This window comes from Aulonocara stuartgranti (assembly GCF_965226115.1).
Source record: "Aulonocara stuartgranti genome assembly, chromosome: 23".
Lineage (NCBI taxonomy): Eukaryota > Metazoa > Chordata > Actinopteri > Cichliformes > Cichlidae > Aulonocara > Aulonocara stuartgranti.
The window spans coordinates 33,953,397-33,968,851 of NC_138958.1; the positions used below are offsets into that span (position 1 = coordinate 33,953,397).

General features: G+C 37.3%; 1 protein-coding gene across 2 annotated transcripts in view; it reads right to left on the minus strand.

The window, feature by feature from the left end:
• The window catches only part of pspc1 (paraspeckle component 1), a 47,043-nt gene that overhangs the window by 25,276 nt on the left and 6,312 nt on the right, over positions 1-15,455 (minus strand). Inside the window, exons 8-10 of one of the 2 annotated variants that reach the window (XM_082523293.1) lie at positions 11,814-11,871; positions 7,255-7,391; positions 4,319-6,825 (exon numbers count right to left, since the gene is read on the minus strand). The exons of the other annotated variant lie outside the window; for it this stretch is intronic. Coding sequence (XP_082379419.1) covers positions 6,640-6,825; positions 7,255-7,391; positions 11,814-11,871 — 381 coding nt within the window. The 3' untranslated portion in view covers positions 4,319-6,639. Of the gene's footprint in view, positions 1-4,318; positions 6,826-7,254; positions 7,392-11,813; positions 11,872-15,455 lie in introns of those variants that run through there. 2 annotated transcript variants of the gene reach the window in all.

Below are 15,455 nucleotides of genomic sequence, written 5' to 3' on the forward strand. Positions count from 1 at the left end.
CTTAACTGGTCCATTATAGGGTCCAAAACCAACTAACAGAGCAGCCTTGTGTGGCGGAGGTGTGGTCTTTGGCTCTGCTACAGGGGAGCGAGCGGTGGTTATGTACAGGACAGGGGGTCGACCACCTGATCCTGTACATCAGCCGGAAGCTGACATGTTGTGGCGATATGGGAGTCCATGCTGTCCAGGAGCGTGCCTGTTACCGCGTGGGTACTGAGAGCAGATTGGAAGCAGCAGCTGCCCCATCAGCCTCCCCGGCACCACCCCTCCCTGCAGCAGAGCCAAAGACCATACCTCCACCACACTTTGCAAACTGTATCCAATAGCATTATATTCATTATATACAGTGGTTTGCAAAAGTATTCGGCCCCCTTGAACTTTCCCACATTTTGTCACATTACAGCCAAAAACATGAATCAGTTTTATTGGAATTCCACGTGAAAGACCAACACAAATTGGTGTACATGTGAGAAGTGGAACGAAAATCATACATGATTCCAAACATTTTTTACAAATAAATAACTGAAAAGTGGGATGTGCGTAATATAGTGGTGACAGCATCATGCTCTGCTTCTCTTCAGCAGGGACAGGGAAGCTGGTCAGAGTTGATGGGAAGATGGATGGAGCCAAATACAGGGCAATCTTGGAAGAAAACCTCAAGTCTGCAAAAGACTTGAGACTGGGGCCGAGGTTCACCTTCCAGCAGGACAACGACCCTAAACATAAAGCCAGGCCAACAATGGAATGGTTTAAAACAAAACATATCCATGTGTTAGAATGGCCCAGTCAAAGTCCAGATCTAAATCCAATCGAGAATCTGTGGCAAGATCTGAAAACTGCTGTTCACAAACGCTGTCCATCTAATCTGACTGAGCTGGAGCTGTTTTGCAAAGAAGAATGGGCAAAGATTTCAGTCTCTAGATGTGCAAAGCTGGTAGAGACATACCCTGAAAGACTGGCAGCTGTCATTGCAGCAAAGGTGGTTCTACAAAGTATTGACTCAGGGGGCTGAATAATTACGCACACCCCACTTTGCAGTTATTTATTTGTGAAAAATGTTTGGAATCATGTATGATTTTCGTTCCACTTCTCATGTGTACACCACTTTGTATTGGTCTTTCACGTGGAATTCCAATAACATTGATTCATGTTTGTGGCTGTAATGTGACAAAATGTGGAAAAGTTCAAGGGGGCGAATACTTTTGGAAGCCACTGAAAGTGATAAAGCTTCAATCACATCATAATCTGTTGGTGGTTGCACTCTACTTATCGTATTATTTATTTTATTGCTTTATTACTTATTCTGTTTGTAAAAAAACAAAACAAACCAAACCAAAAAAACCCAACTATTTATTTATTACTTTAAAAAAAATTAGTTTTTTGTTCATTATTTTGTTTCTTTTCGCTCCGTGACCGTGCGTACATAAGTTTGTTCCACCTCATGTTAACATGTGATGCAAATGACAAAGCTCCTGAAGTGTGGTGAGACAGAATCACTGAGAGACTTAAATCCTTCTTGCTGACAGAAACCTCATTCGTGGCTTATATCACACCCAAGATGGTTAGGTAAAGGAGGTGAGCTGAGATGCATCGTTGATCTACAACAGCCTCTTATGAAAAGACAGATTAAAAGTGGAGAAAAATTAAGACTGTTCAGTGGTGATCTTGTTAAACGTATTTTTCGTAAAGGTCCTTTTTAAATTGCCCATTAGAAAATCCAAGTGCTTAATTATGTTGTAGTCTTACCCCATTTGTGAGTCTTTCCTTTTCCCCTTTAAGAATCAAGTGTTAATGACTTGCACCATCTTGTGCTCACAAGTGGTGTTACATGAGTGTAAACGCTCATGTAACACCATCCTAACTTCAGTGGATATCTGTCAGCACAGTAGAAATGCATTGTGGACATGAAGTCATAGCATATGGTAATGCTAAAGGTTTACGATTAACTAATCTCAGGTTTAGCTTTATTACATTAAAAGGTTGTCAAATCTCCAACATCAAATTGATTCTGTTGCTTCCCATAAAAAAGAAAAGAAAAAAAGACTTGACAATCATGCTTTCAATTATGATTGCAAACCGAGAATGGTAACGGCACACACATAAATGGATCAAGTCCACAGTTTTACACCCCAAAGTGACTTCATAATAATATGCACACTGTTAAATATATTCACATAGCCTGCACCAGTGAGCAAGGAAAGGCAAACTTATACATACAGAGAGTAAACTATGAAAAGCACACAAGTCATTTATGTATGATTTAGAATACAAACATGAAGAGAGGAAAAAGTTATTTACCTGCTGTAATCTATTCTTTAGCACCGGTCACATTTCCCAGATCCACTGACACAGAACCAGGAACATCTTTTGTTTTTTTAAACAAAGTGAAGCACGTGATTATGTACAGAATTGCAACACATACCCCTTTAAAATTGACAGGGCACACAAAGACGCAAAAAAGCAATCTAAAGAGAAGGGTCTCACCCACACCAAAACAGCAAACAGGTGACAACAGTACACACACACACACACACACACACACAGTGGGGCTTAAAATGTTAATGCAGCATACCAATTATTGTTTGTGCATCATTTACAAAAATTTGAACGTCATTGTTCACTGCATATTAATATTTAATCTCTAATTTAAAAAAGTTAAAGAATCTGTTTAACTAATTTTCAAATTTTAATTTAAATTATTACAATTTAATTGATATTGTTTATAGTAACTTGAAACAATTTTCACTAAAGCTGAACTTTGACATTCAGTCATGTATTTAATTCCATGTTTGAATTAATCTCTGTTTCTCTTCCACAGCATCTTTTATCCGGTCTTCCTTCTCTCGCCCCAACCAGCCGCGGCAGATGGCCCCGCCCCTCCCTGAGCTTATTTCTGCTGGAGGTTTCTTCCTGTTAAAAGAGAGTTTTTCCTTCCCACTGTCGCCAGAGTGCTGCTCATAGGGGGTCATATGATTGTTGGGTTTTTCTCTGTATGTATTATTGTAGGGTCTACCTTACAATATAAAGCGCCTTGAGGCGGCTGTTGTTGTGATTTGTATAAATGTATAAAACACAGCTCAAACACTGAGTCACTTAGAATATCCTTGTTTTTGAAAGAAAACTCTTTTCTCTTGCAAATGTAGAATTAGAAATATTTCAACAATAAATGATTACCCAGTCTTTAATATTTACAAAAGTCCTTTTCTAGTAGGCTTAATTCCTTTGGTCCAATGACACGAATCACCAACTGCAATCTTTCTTTAAAGAAAATTTCAATTTTTGTCCATAATCTACAATAAAAGCCAATTTATGAATCTACGTTTTTCTGAGCTATACCAGTTCACAAAGTACTCCAGATTCCTGAATCTCTCTCTTTTTTTTTGTCCAAGTGAAAATGAACTGCAGTCAGCTAAATAGCAGAGCGTTACTACGCTCTCTTCTGCTTCTTTGTGTATTTCAAACAATGTTGATGGAGCTGAGATCATTTTGGAACTTGAAACAAATTAAAAACATAGAAAAAGAAAAAAAAAAAAAAAAAAAAAAAAAGCTGTTATAAAGGAAATGACTGCAAATGATATACTGCCAAATTAGCATTATGAGGAAACCGATATTGGAGCCAGTACACACTTTACTTTAGAAAAATCATTTTTTCACTATTGTATTTATAGAGCAAAGTGCTGCATTATAAACTTGACCTGCATTAAATTGGGCTTTACAAGAATACAAAGACACAGCAGGATGAATTGAAGTCTATAGCTCGATCTGCACTTAACATGTCTTCAAGTGGTGGCTTCATTAAACGGTTCCCACAATACAATACTTTCGAAATAAAGAGTGAACAGGCAACTCCACAATGATGGGTGGTAACATATATTGGAAAGAAAAAAAAAAACAACAACTTCTGAGCCAAAATGTTAAAAGAACAAGAAAAGTAAAGAAACAAAGACACTGGGCAAAAACGGGGGGGGGGAATTGGATGACAATTAATGACGAAACAAAAAGATGCTGGACAAGAGGCTTGACACCCTTTCAGGTATAGTGGAAGAGGTTTGGAGGGGGCTCTGCTAATGGAAAGAGAGATTTGGGTGTTTTATTGCCACACCGTGTGGATACTGCTTGATGAGGCACACTTCCCTTCAACAGGAAGATGACCTTCACTATGCAAAAACTATCTGGAAAAGAAGCAACAGCACTGTTCAACATAATTTGTGCTCATGGATAAGTAGATCCACTGTAATTTTATTAAAAGCAGTACACATTACTCATGATAGAGTCTTAACTACACAGTAAGTGAAAGGAGTGCTTAAAAAAAAGAAACTTTTTGATTAAAAGGAAACAAGTTACTACAAATGTTTTATTTCTCTTCACCATCAAATACAGGATGATTTAAGCTGCTGAAACATTCACTCTCCATTAGTCTGAACAGCTCCTCAAAAATTGTAAGAATGTACAAAGGAAACACCACGATCAAAACACAAAGGAAAAAAAAAGTATTATAAGGACATAAAAATTTACCTTCCTAGCAATTTACCTTTGCTGGATATTTATCATTATAGCACTGACAGGTAGCCACAAAAACCAATACTGACTATAGGTCAATGTGAAAATTCAGAGAACATGCTAGCACGTGTTCTTTAATGGTTTGTAGGTTGGAAAATGTCAGAAAAAGCAAGTACAACCGACAGTCACATGGAGATACACTGCATGGACAGAAGTACAGGGTTAAACGCTGGCAACAAGGCAGCCTGTGAAAGATCTTGCCTCTGATATATCACCACAATGATACGTGGTATTATTGCAAAGAGGAAGCGTTTAGCAGGTCCCCAACCTTTATTGGGCCACGGACCGGTTTATGTCCGACAATATTTTCACGGACCGGCCTTTAAGGTGTCATGGAAAAATACAACAAAATAAAACCAGTACCGGTACCAAAAAAAGATTTGTTCATAACACACGGGAAAAGATCCAGGGAAACAGAGTTAACGATAAAAAAGAAAATAGCACTAAAAACCAATAAAAACCCTGAAGACCATAAATTTCACACCCGGTCTGTGGCCCGGGGTTTGGGGACCACTGATTTAGCAAAAACTGCAACTTAGCAACAGTTTCTTTTTGGAGCGGGGTCACTGGCTGCATGGATACAAAGTGTGGAATATTTGCTGACAACCAAGTTCCAGACCTCCTCTACCATTAACATCAGCACAAAAACTGTAAGCCAGGAGTTTCATGGCATGTAGTCCCATGGCTGAGCAGCTCCTGTAGATGTAATCTACCCAGTACTTTTGTCTAAATACTGTACTTCAATATTTGACTCAAATCTAAAGTAACAAGTCTAAGTTTCAGTTTGCTATGCCAAATTATAAATATTTCAAAAGGTTACCACTTGTTAATCTTGATAACCCAGTCTTGGAGAGATATTCAAAATCCCATGCTGGTAAAGCTCGTCAGCTTGTTACAATGAACATAGCAGAACACGTAACAGGAGCTGAAAGCAGTTCCTAACATCTCGAGACAAACATTTTTACCGGGTGTCTGACATAACTGGAAGGGTGCGGTGGGGGACCCAACAATATATCAATATAATAATATATCGCTTCCCATACCAATGTCTTGATTTGGTGCTGTAAGGTAAATGTGTAGTGAAGAAACAGAAATGTGATGCATCATAACTGTCTTGTAATGAATAAAAACAAACCAAAAATAATAATCACTGCTGAATCACTGCATCATTCAACTGTTTTTGTAGGTGTATAGCATACTATAGTACATACTGTACAGTTCCTACCCATAGTTATCATCGTTTACTCATTGTGCCTGCATACAGGTCAGCACACACTGAGGACGGCAACATGTTATCATACATTCTTGTGTTCACTTAATATTTGTTATTTAAAACTGTAACATTTGTTTTAAAACGTCTTGATGCATTCTCAATCATCCAGGGAAGTAAATCTCCAAAACGTTGATTCTGTTTATCTGGACGTAGCGTTTTGTGGGAGAAACGTTTCATCACTCATCCAAGTGACTCAGTCTCAGCTGACTGCAGGTTTCCCCAATCTTATAAACAGTACATCTGCATAATGACTGAAACCAGCCCACTGAAGGAACAATGGGTTGGGAGGTCAGGAACAGACCACTGTTCCTTCAGTGGATGCAGATGTGCTGTTTCTCGTAGTGTTTCTCCCACAAAACGCTACGTCCAGATGAACAGAATCAACTTTTTGGAGATGTAACATTTGTTGGTACTGACTGTCAAATTGCAGGAATAACACCACTATTTTTTTGAGAACTTTGACTTTGTGTTTTTGTAACCTTATTTTAAAATTCCCTTAAACCAACTTAAAAGTTTATCTCACACAATAGAAGTCATTACGACTGCAAACCTGCCTACCCTTAAAAGCATCCCTTAAAATGCTATGGAACTATGGATCCACAATGAAAACCCCCCGCTTCATTCGGACCACAGAGGGAAGAATCATATTCTACAAAAAAGTAAACACTGAGGACAAGTTTAAATAAAAAGCATGTTCTGTAATTTTATCAATTACAAAATAAATGCCCAGGAAAGGTAGCGGGCTTGTAAACTGTAAAAACAATAATTAGGGCTCATTAACACAGATCCATGAATACCAAGAGAGGTTAGTATCTACGACGCTTGTTATTTGGTCCATCAAAGACTCCCCCCACAGGACTGCCCCTCCCAAATCCTGGAGCTGGTCCAGCCTGGGGGCCCAGTGGTGCTGGCTGCTGCGGCTGCTGCTGCTTTGGAGAGCCAGCATCGGGTCGCCCCACCATGGGTCCGCCTTGTGGGTATCTATCATTTCGCTGTGTTATCATGACGTTGGTGTTGTAGAAATGGTGGGAACATTGAAGGATTGATATAAAAGTTGTGTTGCAAGTATGAGAGAATTTTCCCCCCACAAAGACATGAACAGAGGCCAGAAGAGCAATGATGCAAGGAGCAGGATTTTCAAGAATGGGTTCAGTCAGTGTTTAGTTTGATCCAAGTGTCATCATCCAACAGTAAACGGGAGAGAAATAAACCACGTAGACAAAGGGAGAGAGAGGAATGAAACTGTTAGTTAGGTTTCCAGTTTTAACAAAGCTCGTAAAATCTTAATTTTTCCCAGTATAATGTTTTTAAGGCTTGGCTGATGTTCAATTACTTTTTAAAATCATTTTTAGAAATTTCTTGGAAGCCAAATGAAACTTTTCTTCTGGAAAAACATTTCTTTATTTCTCTATATACATTACCATGGCTCCATTCTCTGACATCAATGGTGTCCCCATTTTTGCTGTTCCCTCCGGGCCAGTGGGTCCTCCCCTTCCACTCATGCCCATCATTTGACCTTGGTTACCACTGGGCCCCGCAGAGGCCTGGTTATAGCCATCTACACGCAAAACAACGGAGCATTGGTTGGTCTTTTGGTAGTTTAGTGTAATTAATGTAAATCAACGGTAGCTTAAAGACAGAGCTATTGTTAATATTTTAAAAGTTAACATTGGTTTTTGGTCAAAAGGTAAAAGATCCTGGAGTCTACGAGATGTACTCGAGCAACAAAAAGGGAATTACTATTTTGAGAAATTTCATAGGAATCCATCCAAATCTTCATCAGCATCACAGTTAAAACCAGGATGTCAACCTCAGAGTGACATAAACAAGATAAAGCCAAAGTCACCAGAATAATGAGGATACATCACCCAAATGTTTTTGCAGAATTTCATGGCAATTCAACAATGAACCAACTAAATGACCGACAAGACCATAATACTTGAGATAAAATAAATAAATAAATATATTTTACAACCAAAAACCAACGTTAAGTTAAAATAGTGGACAAGGACTATGTTCCGACAGAATTATAAAGGCTGCCTCATGGTAAGTAAAAGACAGAAAATAAATAAATAAAAATAACACCAACTCCTAAAGTCCATAGATTTCTAATAACCCTTGGATTGCACATCACCATAATCACAATAAATACAGAGCTGGAGAAGCTAGATAGTAATAGTCAACTACCCCCCCCCCCCCCCCCCAAAAAAAAAGACTTCTACAAACATGTGATTCATTATTTAACCCCCACCTCAAAAGACTGTACATTTCTGGAGCTAATAATCAACTTGACTTGAAAATTACTCTCAATTCAGAATCAATGATCAACATAATCCTATTTACTGAATTAGGCCAATATTTCTTTTACATGATAAAAGATGTGAGCAAAAAATAAAGAAAATCATTCTTTAAGAAAATCAATCATACTTCTAAATTATAGGAGATAGAAAGAGCATTGTACACAAGTTTTCAAGCATTTTGAATGAGGATTAATCACCATTTGAAAACTGACTATTATCAGAATACAAATAAATAAACAAATAAAACGCATACTACATATTTTACTTTGCATTCAGGTATAATCAACATGACTAGATCAGCGAAGGCAGTTTAACTAACACAAACATCTACATATCCCCCATCAATAGTTTCAGAGCAACATCATAATTCTGCCAGACTCTTATTTACAAACAATGCCATACATTCAGTGTATTCATATATTATTTCATTTACTGGTTAAAGTAGCATACTCAGAAAAGAACTTTATGGAGTTGTCACTGGGACAGGCGAAAGTGATATCAAAGAAAACAAATTAAAGAAAGTTGTTCAAAGTGTATCTAACACCATTTATATATTAAAACAAATGACATGTGTTAAAGAAGCAGTGTGCAGGACTTGGTAGAGATCAGGTAGCAGACTGGAACCAACTACAGTATTTGTACTTCACTCTGTACATATATATTAGAAACATAGAGCTCAGTGTTTGGGTATTATTGGACACTGCAGAAAAATGACACTATGACAGGCCTAGTGAAAGTGGATCTGTTGTTTCCATGTACAAAAGAAGCGTTTCTTCTAAGCTAACAAAAATATACGAAATTACATGGGTTTCTACACTAATGAAAACACGATTAAGGATACTATTCAATTTCCTCTTACTTACATAGTAGTAACTTTAATTGTGAGATTTTGGAGATGCTACACATCTACCTTAACAGTTCCCCAATTTTTCCATCTTGTTGCATTAAAATGTTTTCTGTGACAGCTTGCACATTGTTTTAGCATTAGCTAAACCTTGATGGAACATAAAAGACTGTCATACATAGGGATGGGTACCGGTGTCCGGTGCCATGATGGCACCGGTTCTGACATAAACGGTAGTAACCAGACCGAAAAGCAGCGCACATTTCGGTGCTTTATTTCGGTGCTTTTTTTCCCTGAGCTGTGATACACTTCTAGCCAATCATTTTACGTTTCCGAGGATAGTAGGCGGGTCCAGGTACGTATGTTTTTTTAGAGCAGAGCTACAGATTAAAAATGCCCAAGGCGAAGCGGTCAAAAGCCTGGCTGTACTTCACAGCAAAATATGCAAACTCGGCAGCCTGCAACAAGTGCTTTAAGCTGCTACTGTGATACTGTCAAAGGAGGTAACACCAAGAATCCGATTAAACACCTGGCGACGCATAGCGTTTCTTTTTAAAAGCCCAGAAATGCGCCGTATTTGATAGCTTGCTGCGAGACCTCACACCGAGCGCATCTACTGCGGGTGGGTTGCCTGTTATGCAACATCCCCCAAAAACACGAAGAGGAGAGTCCTGGCCCCTAGCCCTGTCAGTGTAGCAGAAATGATAAGGATGATGGCAGCAGCAGCCGTTCTTCTCTGCGTGAGTAGCTTAATGTTGTTCGTGTGTAATTTACGTTGAGTAGGCTAACCACGTTATTACATTAATGCATGTAAGGTGAACTAGCAAACATCATCATAGCTACATGCGGCTGTCTTCTTGTTTGATGGCAGATACTCCCTTCACCCTGGCCAAAAAGGCTAAAATGACCAAAGAAAAAGTGGAAAACAGTTAAACATGAGAGGTTTTTGGATAAAGTTTGTGTTTTTTTCCATTGTTTAAGCTTCCAGCCAAGAGTGATACCATATATGCCCCATAGCTGCAGAAAAGGCTAACATTGTTATCTTTTTACAAAAAACCAGCTGAACATGAGAGGTTTTTGGACCAATTTTGTGTTCTCCATTCTTTAAGCACCGGTTTGAGCACCGTTTGAGCACCGGCACCGTTTCAAAAGTACCAGTTTGGCACCGGTATCGGATAAAACCTAAACGATACCCATCCCTAGTCATACATTATAACACTGCACTGGATGTCATGGATCTCTTACAGCAATCCACAAAGTTACCAAAGACAGATTAAGGTAGGGCAGGCAAGTTACAACTAGCTAGCTAACGAATCGTCACTTGTGTCTTGGAAAATTTTTAGTTATTAAAGTAAAAAAAATATATTAACCATTGCTATGTACAGTTACATAATTGATTGTTAATTAAAATCAATACTGTTTATTATTAAAGTTAATATCATGGATCACATTAGCTGATAAAGTAATTTGTAAAGCTACTCAACTAGCATTTCCACTCACACAGCAATAACGTTAGCAAGAATTGATGGTGCTATAACTTAGCTAAACTACATGAATTTGATGGTGCCAACAATGCCTGATGACCTGACATTACTTTTACAAAGAACATGAATTTAGCAGCTGATGAGCTCCAGAAGTGAAATTCATCCTGTAACAGAAATCACTCACCAACATTACCCAATACAAGGCCAACTATAAACTGAAGCCCCTGCTTGGGTCGCCCGTTTTATCTAATACATTACAACACTAATTACTCTTGCTTTTTCGAGGCACTAAAGAAGGCCGTTATGGAGCAAGCACAGACAAAATGGCTTTTATTTTTGCAGAAAAATTGCAAGCTCCATTAAGCTTCTGTTAAGCTCCATTATAGTCTGTTCACAGATTGCAGAATTATTCATGTATTCAGATGCTTCTATATTGGCAGAGTTAAAGTACCACCAGACGCTTGCCCTAAATCTACAGTGTACCAAAAGCTTTGTAATATTAAGCTTCTTTAAAAAAAACTGAGGAATACTTTGACTTTTTAAAAATAATAGAGAAAAAAAAATCATGTCAAATGTATGACACCTGCAAATCATTTTTTTAAAGCACTGTAGATAGTTACACTGAAAAGCACACATTACGAACCAGATACAGTACTCTCTTTAAATGAAGTTAGCTAGACATTTTGCTATGAGTTATTGAGTTGCTATGAGACATTTAAATGAGTTACTGCAGAATGGTTTATAAGGTGATGTGCAATCCTAGGTTATAGTCTTTATGCTAAACAGCTAACATTAAGATTAATGTGTCGAGTCTATATAATGAGAATCCACAGTCCCCAGCCCCTCATCCTGCACTCAGAAGATCACAAATTGTTGAAGACATGATTTGTATTCCCAACATGAAAGAAAAAGAATTAAGTCTGCATGTACTGCAAGGCTAAAGGCCAAGACTTGTACAACTTAAAATATCACATAAATGAATATGTTTTTAACATTTATTATCTATTATGTCAGACCCACACAGAGCTGAGGATGAAGGCTCAGAGACCCAGTAGTTCTCAAACTATCAACCCCACCACCCTAAGAGACAGTACCCATTCAGCACACTGTAAATTCTTGTTAGTATCAAGTCCATGTTATTGTGAGGAACATAGTTTATTTTTACTGCTGTGTACTGCATCCCAACTGACTCCATTTCCAACTGAAAAAGCATTAAAAACACTCCAATATATGTTAATTGCAGTGTTGGAAATAAGCCACTAGGAATGCAAGAAGAATAAACCTGAAACATGAAAACAAATCACTTGATCTGGTTTTTGTATTAACCAGTCCTTACACAATGATGCCCATACCTCCCATATTAATGGCTCCACGAGGGCCCAGCTCACCCACTCTCATTTCCTGTTCTCTCTGGAAGAAGTGAAGAGAAGCCTTCAGAATAACACTGCTAAAATACAAACGCTCAGCGGAGAGCCAACTGCAGAACACTCACACTCACAAATCATTACATTTCCACACAATGGCAGACAAGCAATCTCACACTTGGATGAATAGCAGTTGTAGTAAAGCTAGAATTTAGTGTTAGCTTTAGTGCTTCTTTGACTCTATTCAAACAAGGACAAATTACTTTTGTAAAAATATGTATCAAATAAAACTGTTAATATCTGACACACCAAGTTGGCAAATTTCATAAAGCACGTTCTTCATATGTGAATCCAAGGACGGCATGGTGACTGCAACAATACTGTAAGGGAGCCTTCATTTGTAGTAATTTATCAAGTTACAGAATGTCAAGGATGGAGAACAAAGTAAATAGAGTCCATTTTGCCTCTCTCTCGACCAATAACAACAGTTTTTGCAATACAGACCCGCGTCAGTATAAAAATGAAAGCACTTGGACATATCTGAGTACAGCATGTACAAGTGCATTTCTCCTTTAAATAATTAAAAATATTATATATAAATACAATATAACTGGTTTGTAATTTTTGTAAATCCAAAAATGTTGTTCTGAAGTTCTTTCCTTGTTTTTTTTTTGTTGTTTTTTTTACATAAACATATCATATAACAACTAGTGTTGTAATTTTTGGTTTGCATTGGAAGCTAAGCACAAAACGCACACAGTCACCATATTTACCCAAAGTCAAAAATCTATGTACATGTACATTAATGGTAGCAGACAGGCGAGGATTTGGTGATACCCGCTTAAAAGGTCATTTTGGTGTGTCCGACCCCATGGTCACGCTCGCTTTTCCACACGCACACAACACCCCTACTAAGACATTTCATTTACACACACACACACAACACCCCTACTAAGACATTTCATTTACACACACACACACACACACACACACACACACACACACACACACAAAAAGTAATTAAGATTCAAAACAGACCAAATCTAGTATGAGAAAACATAAAAAAAAATAATGTTCTATTTTAATATAAAGTAAAACTTGTATGAGTAGGTCGATATGCACATTTCCACAATTAAATCACAATCTATACAACAGACTTTCATAATACAGTTCAACAACAATCATGAATGTGGCCTACATCAAAGATATCATTGGAGAAGGTGGGAGAGGAAACAAGTTACTGGAAATACTGTGATTCTAAACTTCTGTACCATTTACTGTACTTACCTTTTAAATGGTCACTATGAAAAACTGACTGACACTAGAAAACTGACTAAAATTGCACTAAAGTATCTATCAAACAGTGATTATTTTACTGCTACTTTAAACTCTTAGAGAGCAACAAATGCAAGATTTAGATTCTTGGGAGACAATAAAACCTACAACATTGTACTACAACCTACACCTAAGTACTACAAATTACAAGGACATGAGCAAGTTTAAAAAAATATTTTACTCATCATTGCAAGATATTACTATTATGTGGATATATACTATATCCACATTAAGTGGCAAATGTCCTGACAAACAAAACATGAAACCCTCTTAGTTGTCTGGTTAATACAAAGTGGTTTCTAATTGCTCTTTCTCAGGTATTCTACTACAAAAATATTCATGTTCATTGACACTTCCATTTTTTGTACTGTATTTTTTGATTACTACTCTGACTAAAAGTCATAAGAGACAGATGGCAGACATTGGTAGGTCTAAGTACATTTGTTCAGCATCCATTTGCTATGTGAAAGTAAAGAGACGCCAACAGGACCTTTAAACACAGCAAAGGACACGAAGAGAAAAGTTATAACAGAAATCAATAAAATGCAGTATCATACGAACAGCTACACACCTACATGACAGCATAGTCAGATCATTACAAATAGTCACTGCTGTTAACACTAAATGTTGCTTTTTACCAGCTGATCATATACAGAGCCCTCAGCATGTTTAAAAACGAGATATTTATAGACTCTGTAAAGATATTTTCAAAGTTAAGCCCTACATGTTACACTTTAATAAGATAGAACAGGTTGGGGTGGATGTCACATGTTTTATTACATAACTAATATTTTCTTTTTAAATCGTAGCAAAAATGTCTATGTAGCAAAAACTCTATTCACACAACCTGTATTGAGATCATGAGAACTTAATTTAGAAACTGGCAGTGCAACAGAGCTACACTATTTGACTTCAGATTTTGTTTAGTGCATGTGCATCCTGCTAACTGAAACAAAACTAAGGCACATTCTTACAAAAAGGTGGATTGCCACATAAGACTGTTGAGCACTAAGACATTAATAGCTTAATTACCTAAAACAACACTTCTGCAAAAATACTGCTAATACTTAATTTTTATTTTGTATAAAAGCTTTTTGTAGTTCTTTAAGAAAATAAAAAATTAAATAGACCCCTTTTAAAAGATAAAAATAAATCAGCTTAAAGTTTTGAAAACATTGTCATGATCTTCTGAGCTCAGCATCTGAACTACACAAAGTCTGAGACGGATGTAGTTTCTATGAGGGTCCTAACTACGACCAGTCTTGCAGTCATATTTTCTTCCTTCATTACAATTTTATTTATTTAAATAAATAACTAAATAAGAACAATCAAAAAACGCCAAGAGTCGATTAACAATCCTCACAATAGTGGAGCAGTTATAGCTGCATATACATTTGGGATGTGTTTGTTAAAGATAACACGTTTAAATAACAACACATCTAAACCCAGTTTCTTAAACCATGCTGGTGGTTTACAGCGTAATGTGTGATTAGAGATTTAATGATGCATTGGACAGATTAGGCTATGTTATTCCATACTGTTAGCAGACACATAAATGTGGCACAGCCAATTAATTTTTGCTTTATGAGGAAAAAGAAAAAAAGAAAGAAAGAAACAAATTAACACCAACATGCTGAACATGTATCACTGACTATGTTACGACAACAAATAAGGCTTACTGTAAATCCTTTATTATTTAACTTAGGAATAAATATACATAAACTACATATACATTAATATGGTATTAAAAAAAATATTGTAGGTCACCATTTATTGAGTACTAACTACGAACAAACAGTTTTCTCTATACATATTTACATCGTTGAAATGCCTAATAAGCATTTCAGGAACTATGTGAATTCTACATCAATCACAATAATCATGCATTTTGAACCCCCACTGACAACTCTGAGTATTCAATGGCTCTGACTGCAACTAATAAAGCATTACAAGCTTTCATAAACAGGAGATGAAGTCAAATAAAGCTTGAAGTAGAGCTGGGCGATAGAACGATAACGATATGTATTGCGATATAACTTTTTCTCGATAGAAAAATTAAACTATTGCGATAGACCTCGCCGCTCTTGTCCTCTTAAAAAAAAAGAAAAAAAGAACAGCCAATCCAAATTAAGTAGCGCAGAGCCGAACCAATCACAGCCGCAGCGTCACGTCACGTGACTTGTTACGTACAGCACAAGTGCCAAGCCGCACATGTGTATTTGTTTGGGAAGCAGCCAGCCACCGTACCGCCCGGGTAATGGAGGAAATGAGTGTGCTGACTAGAAAAATCAACCG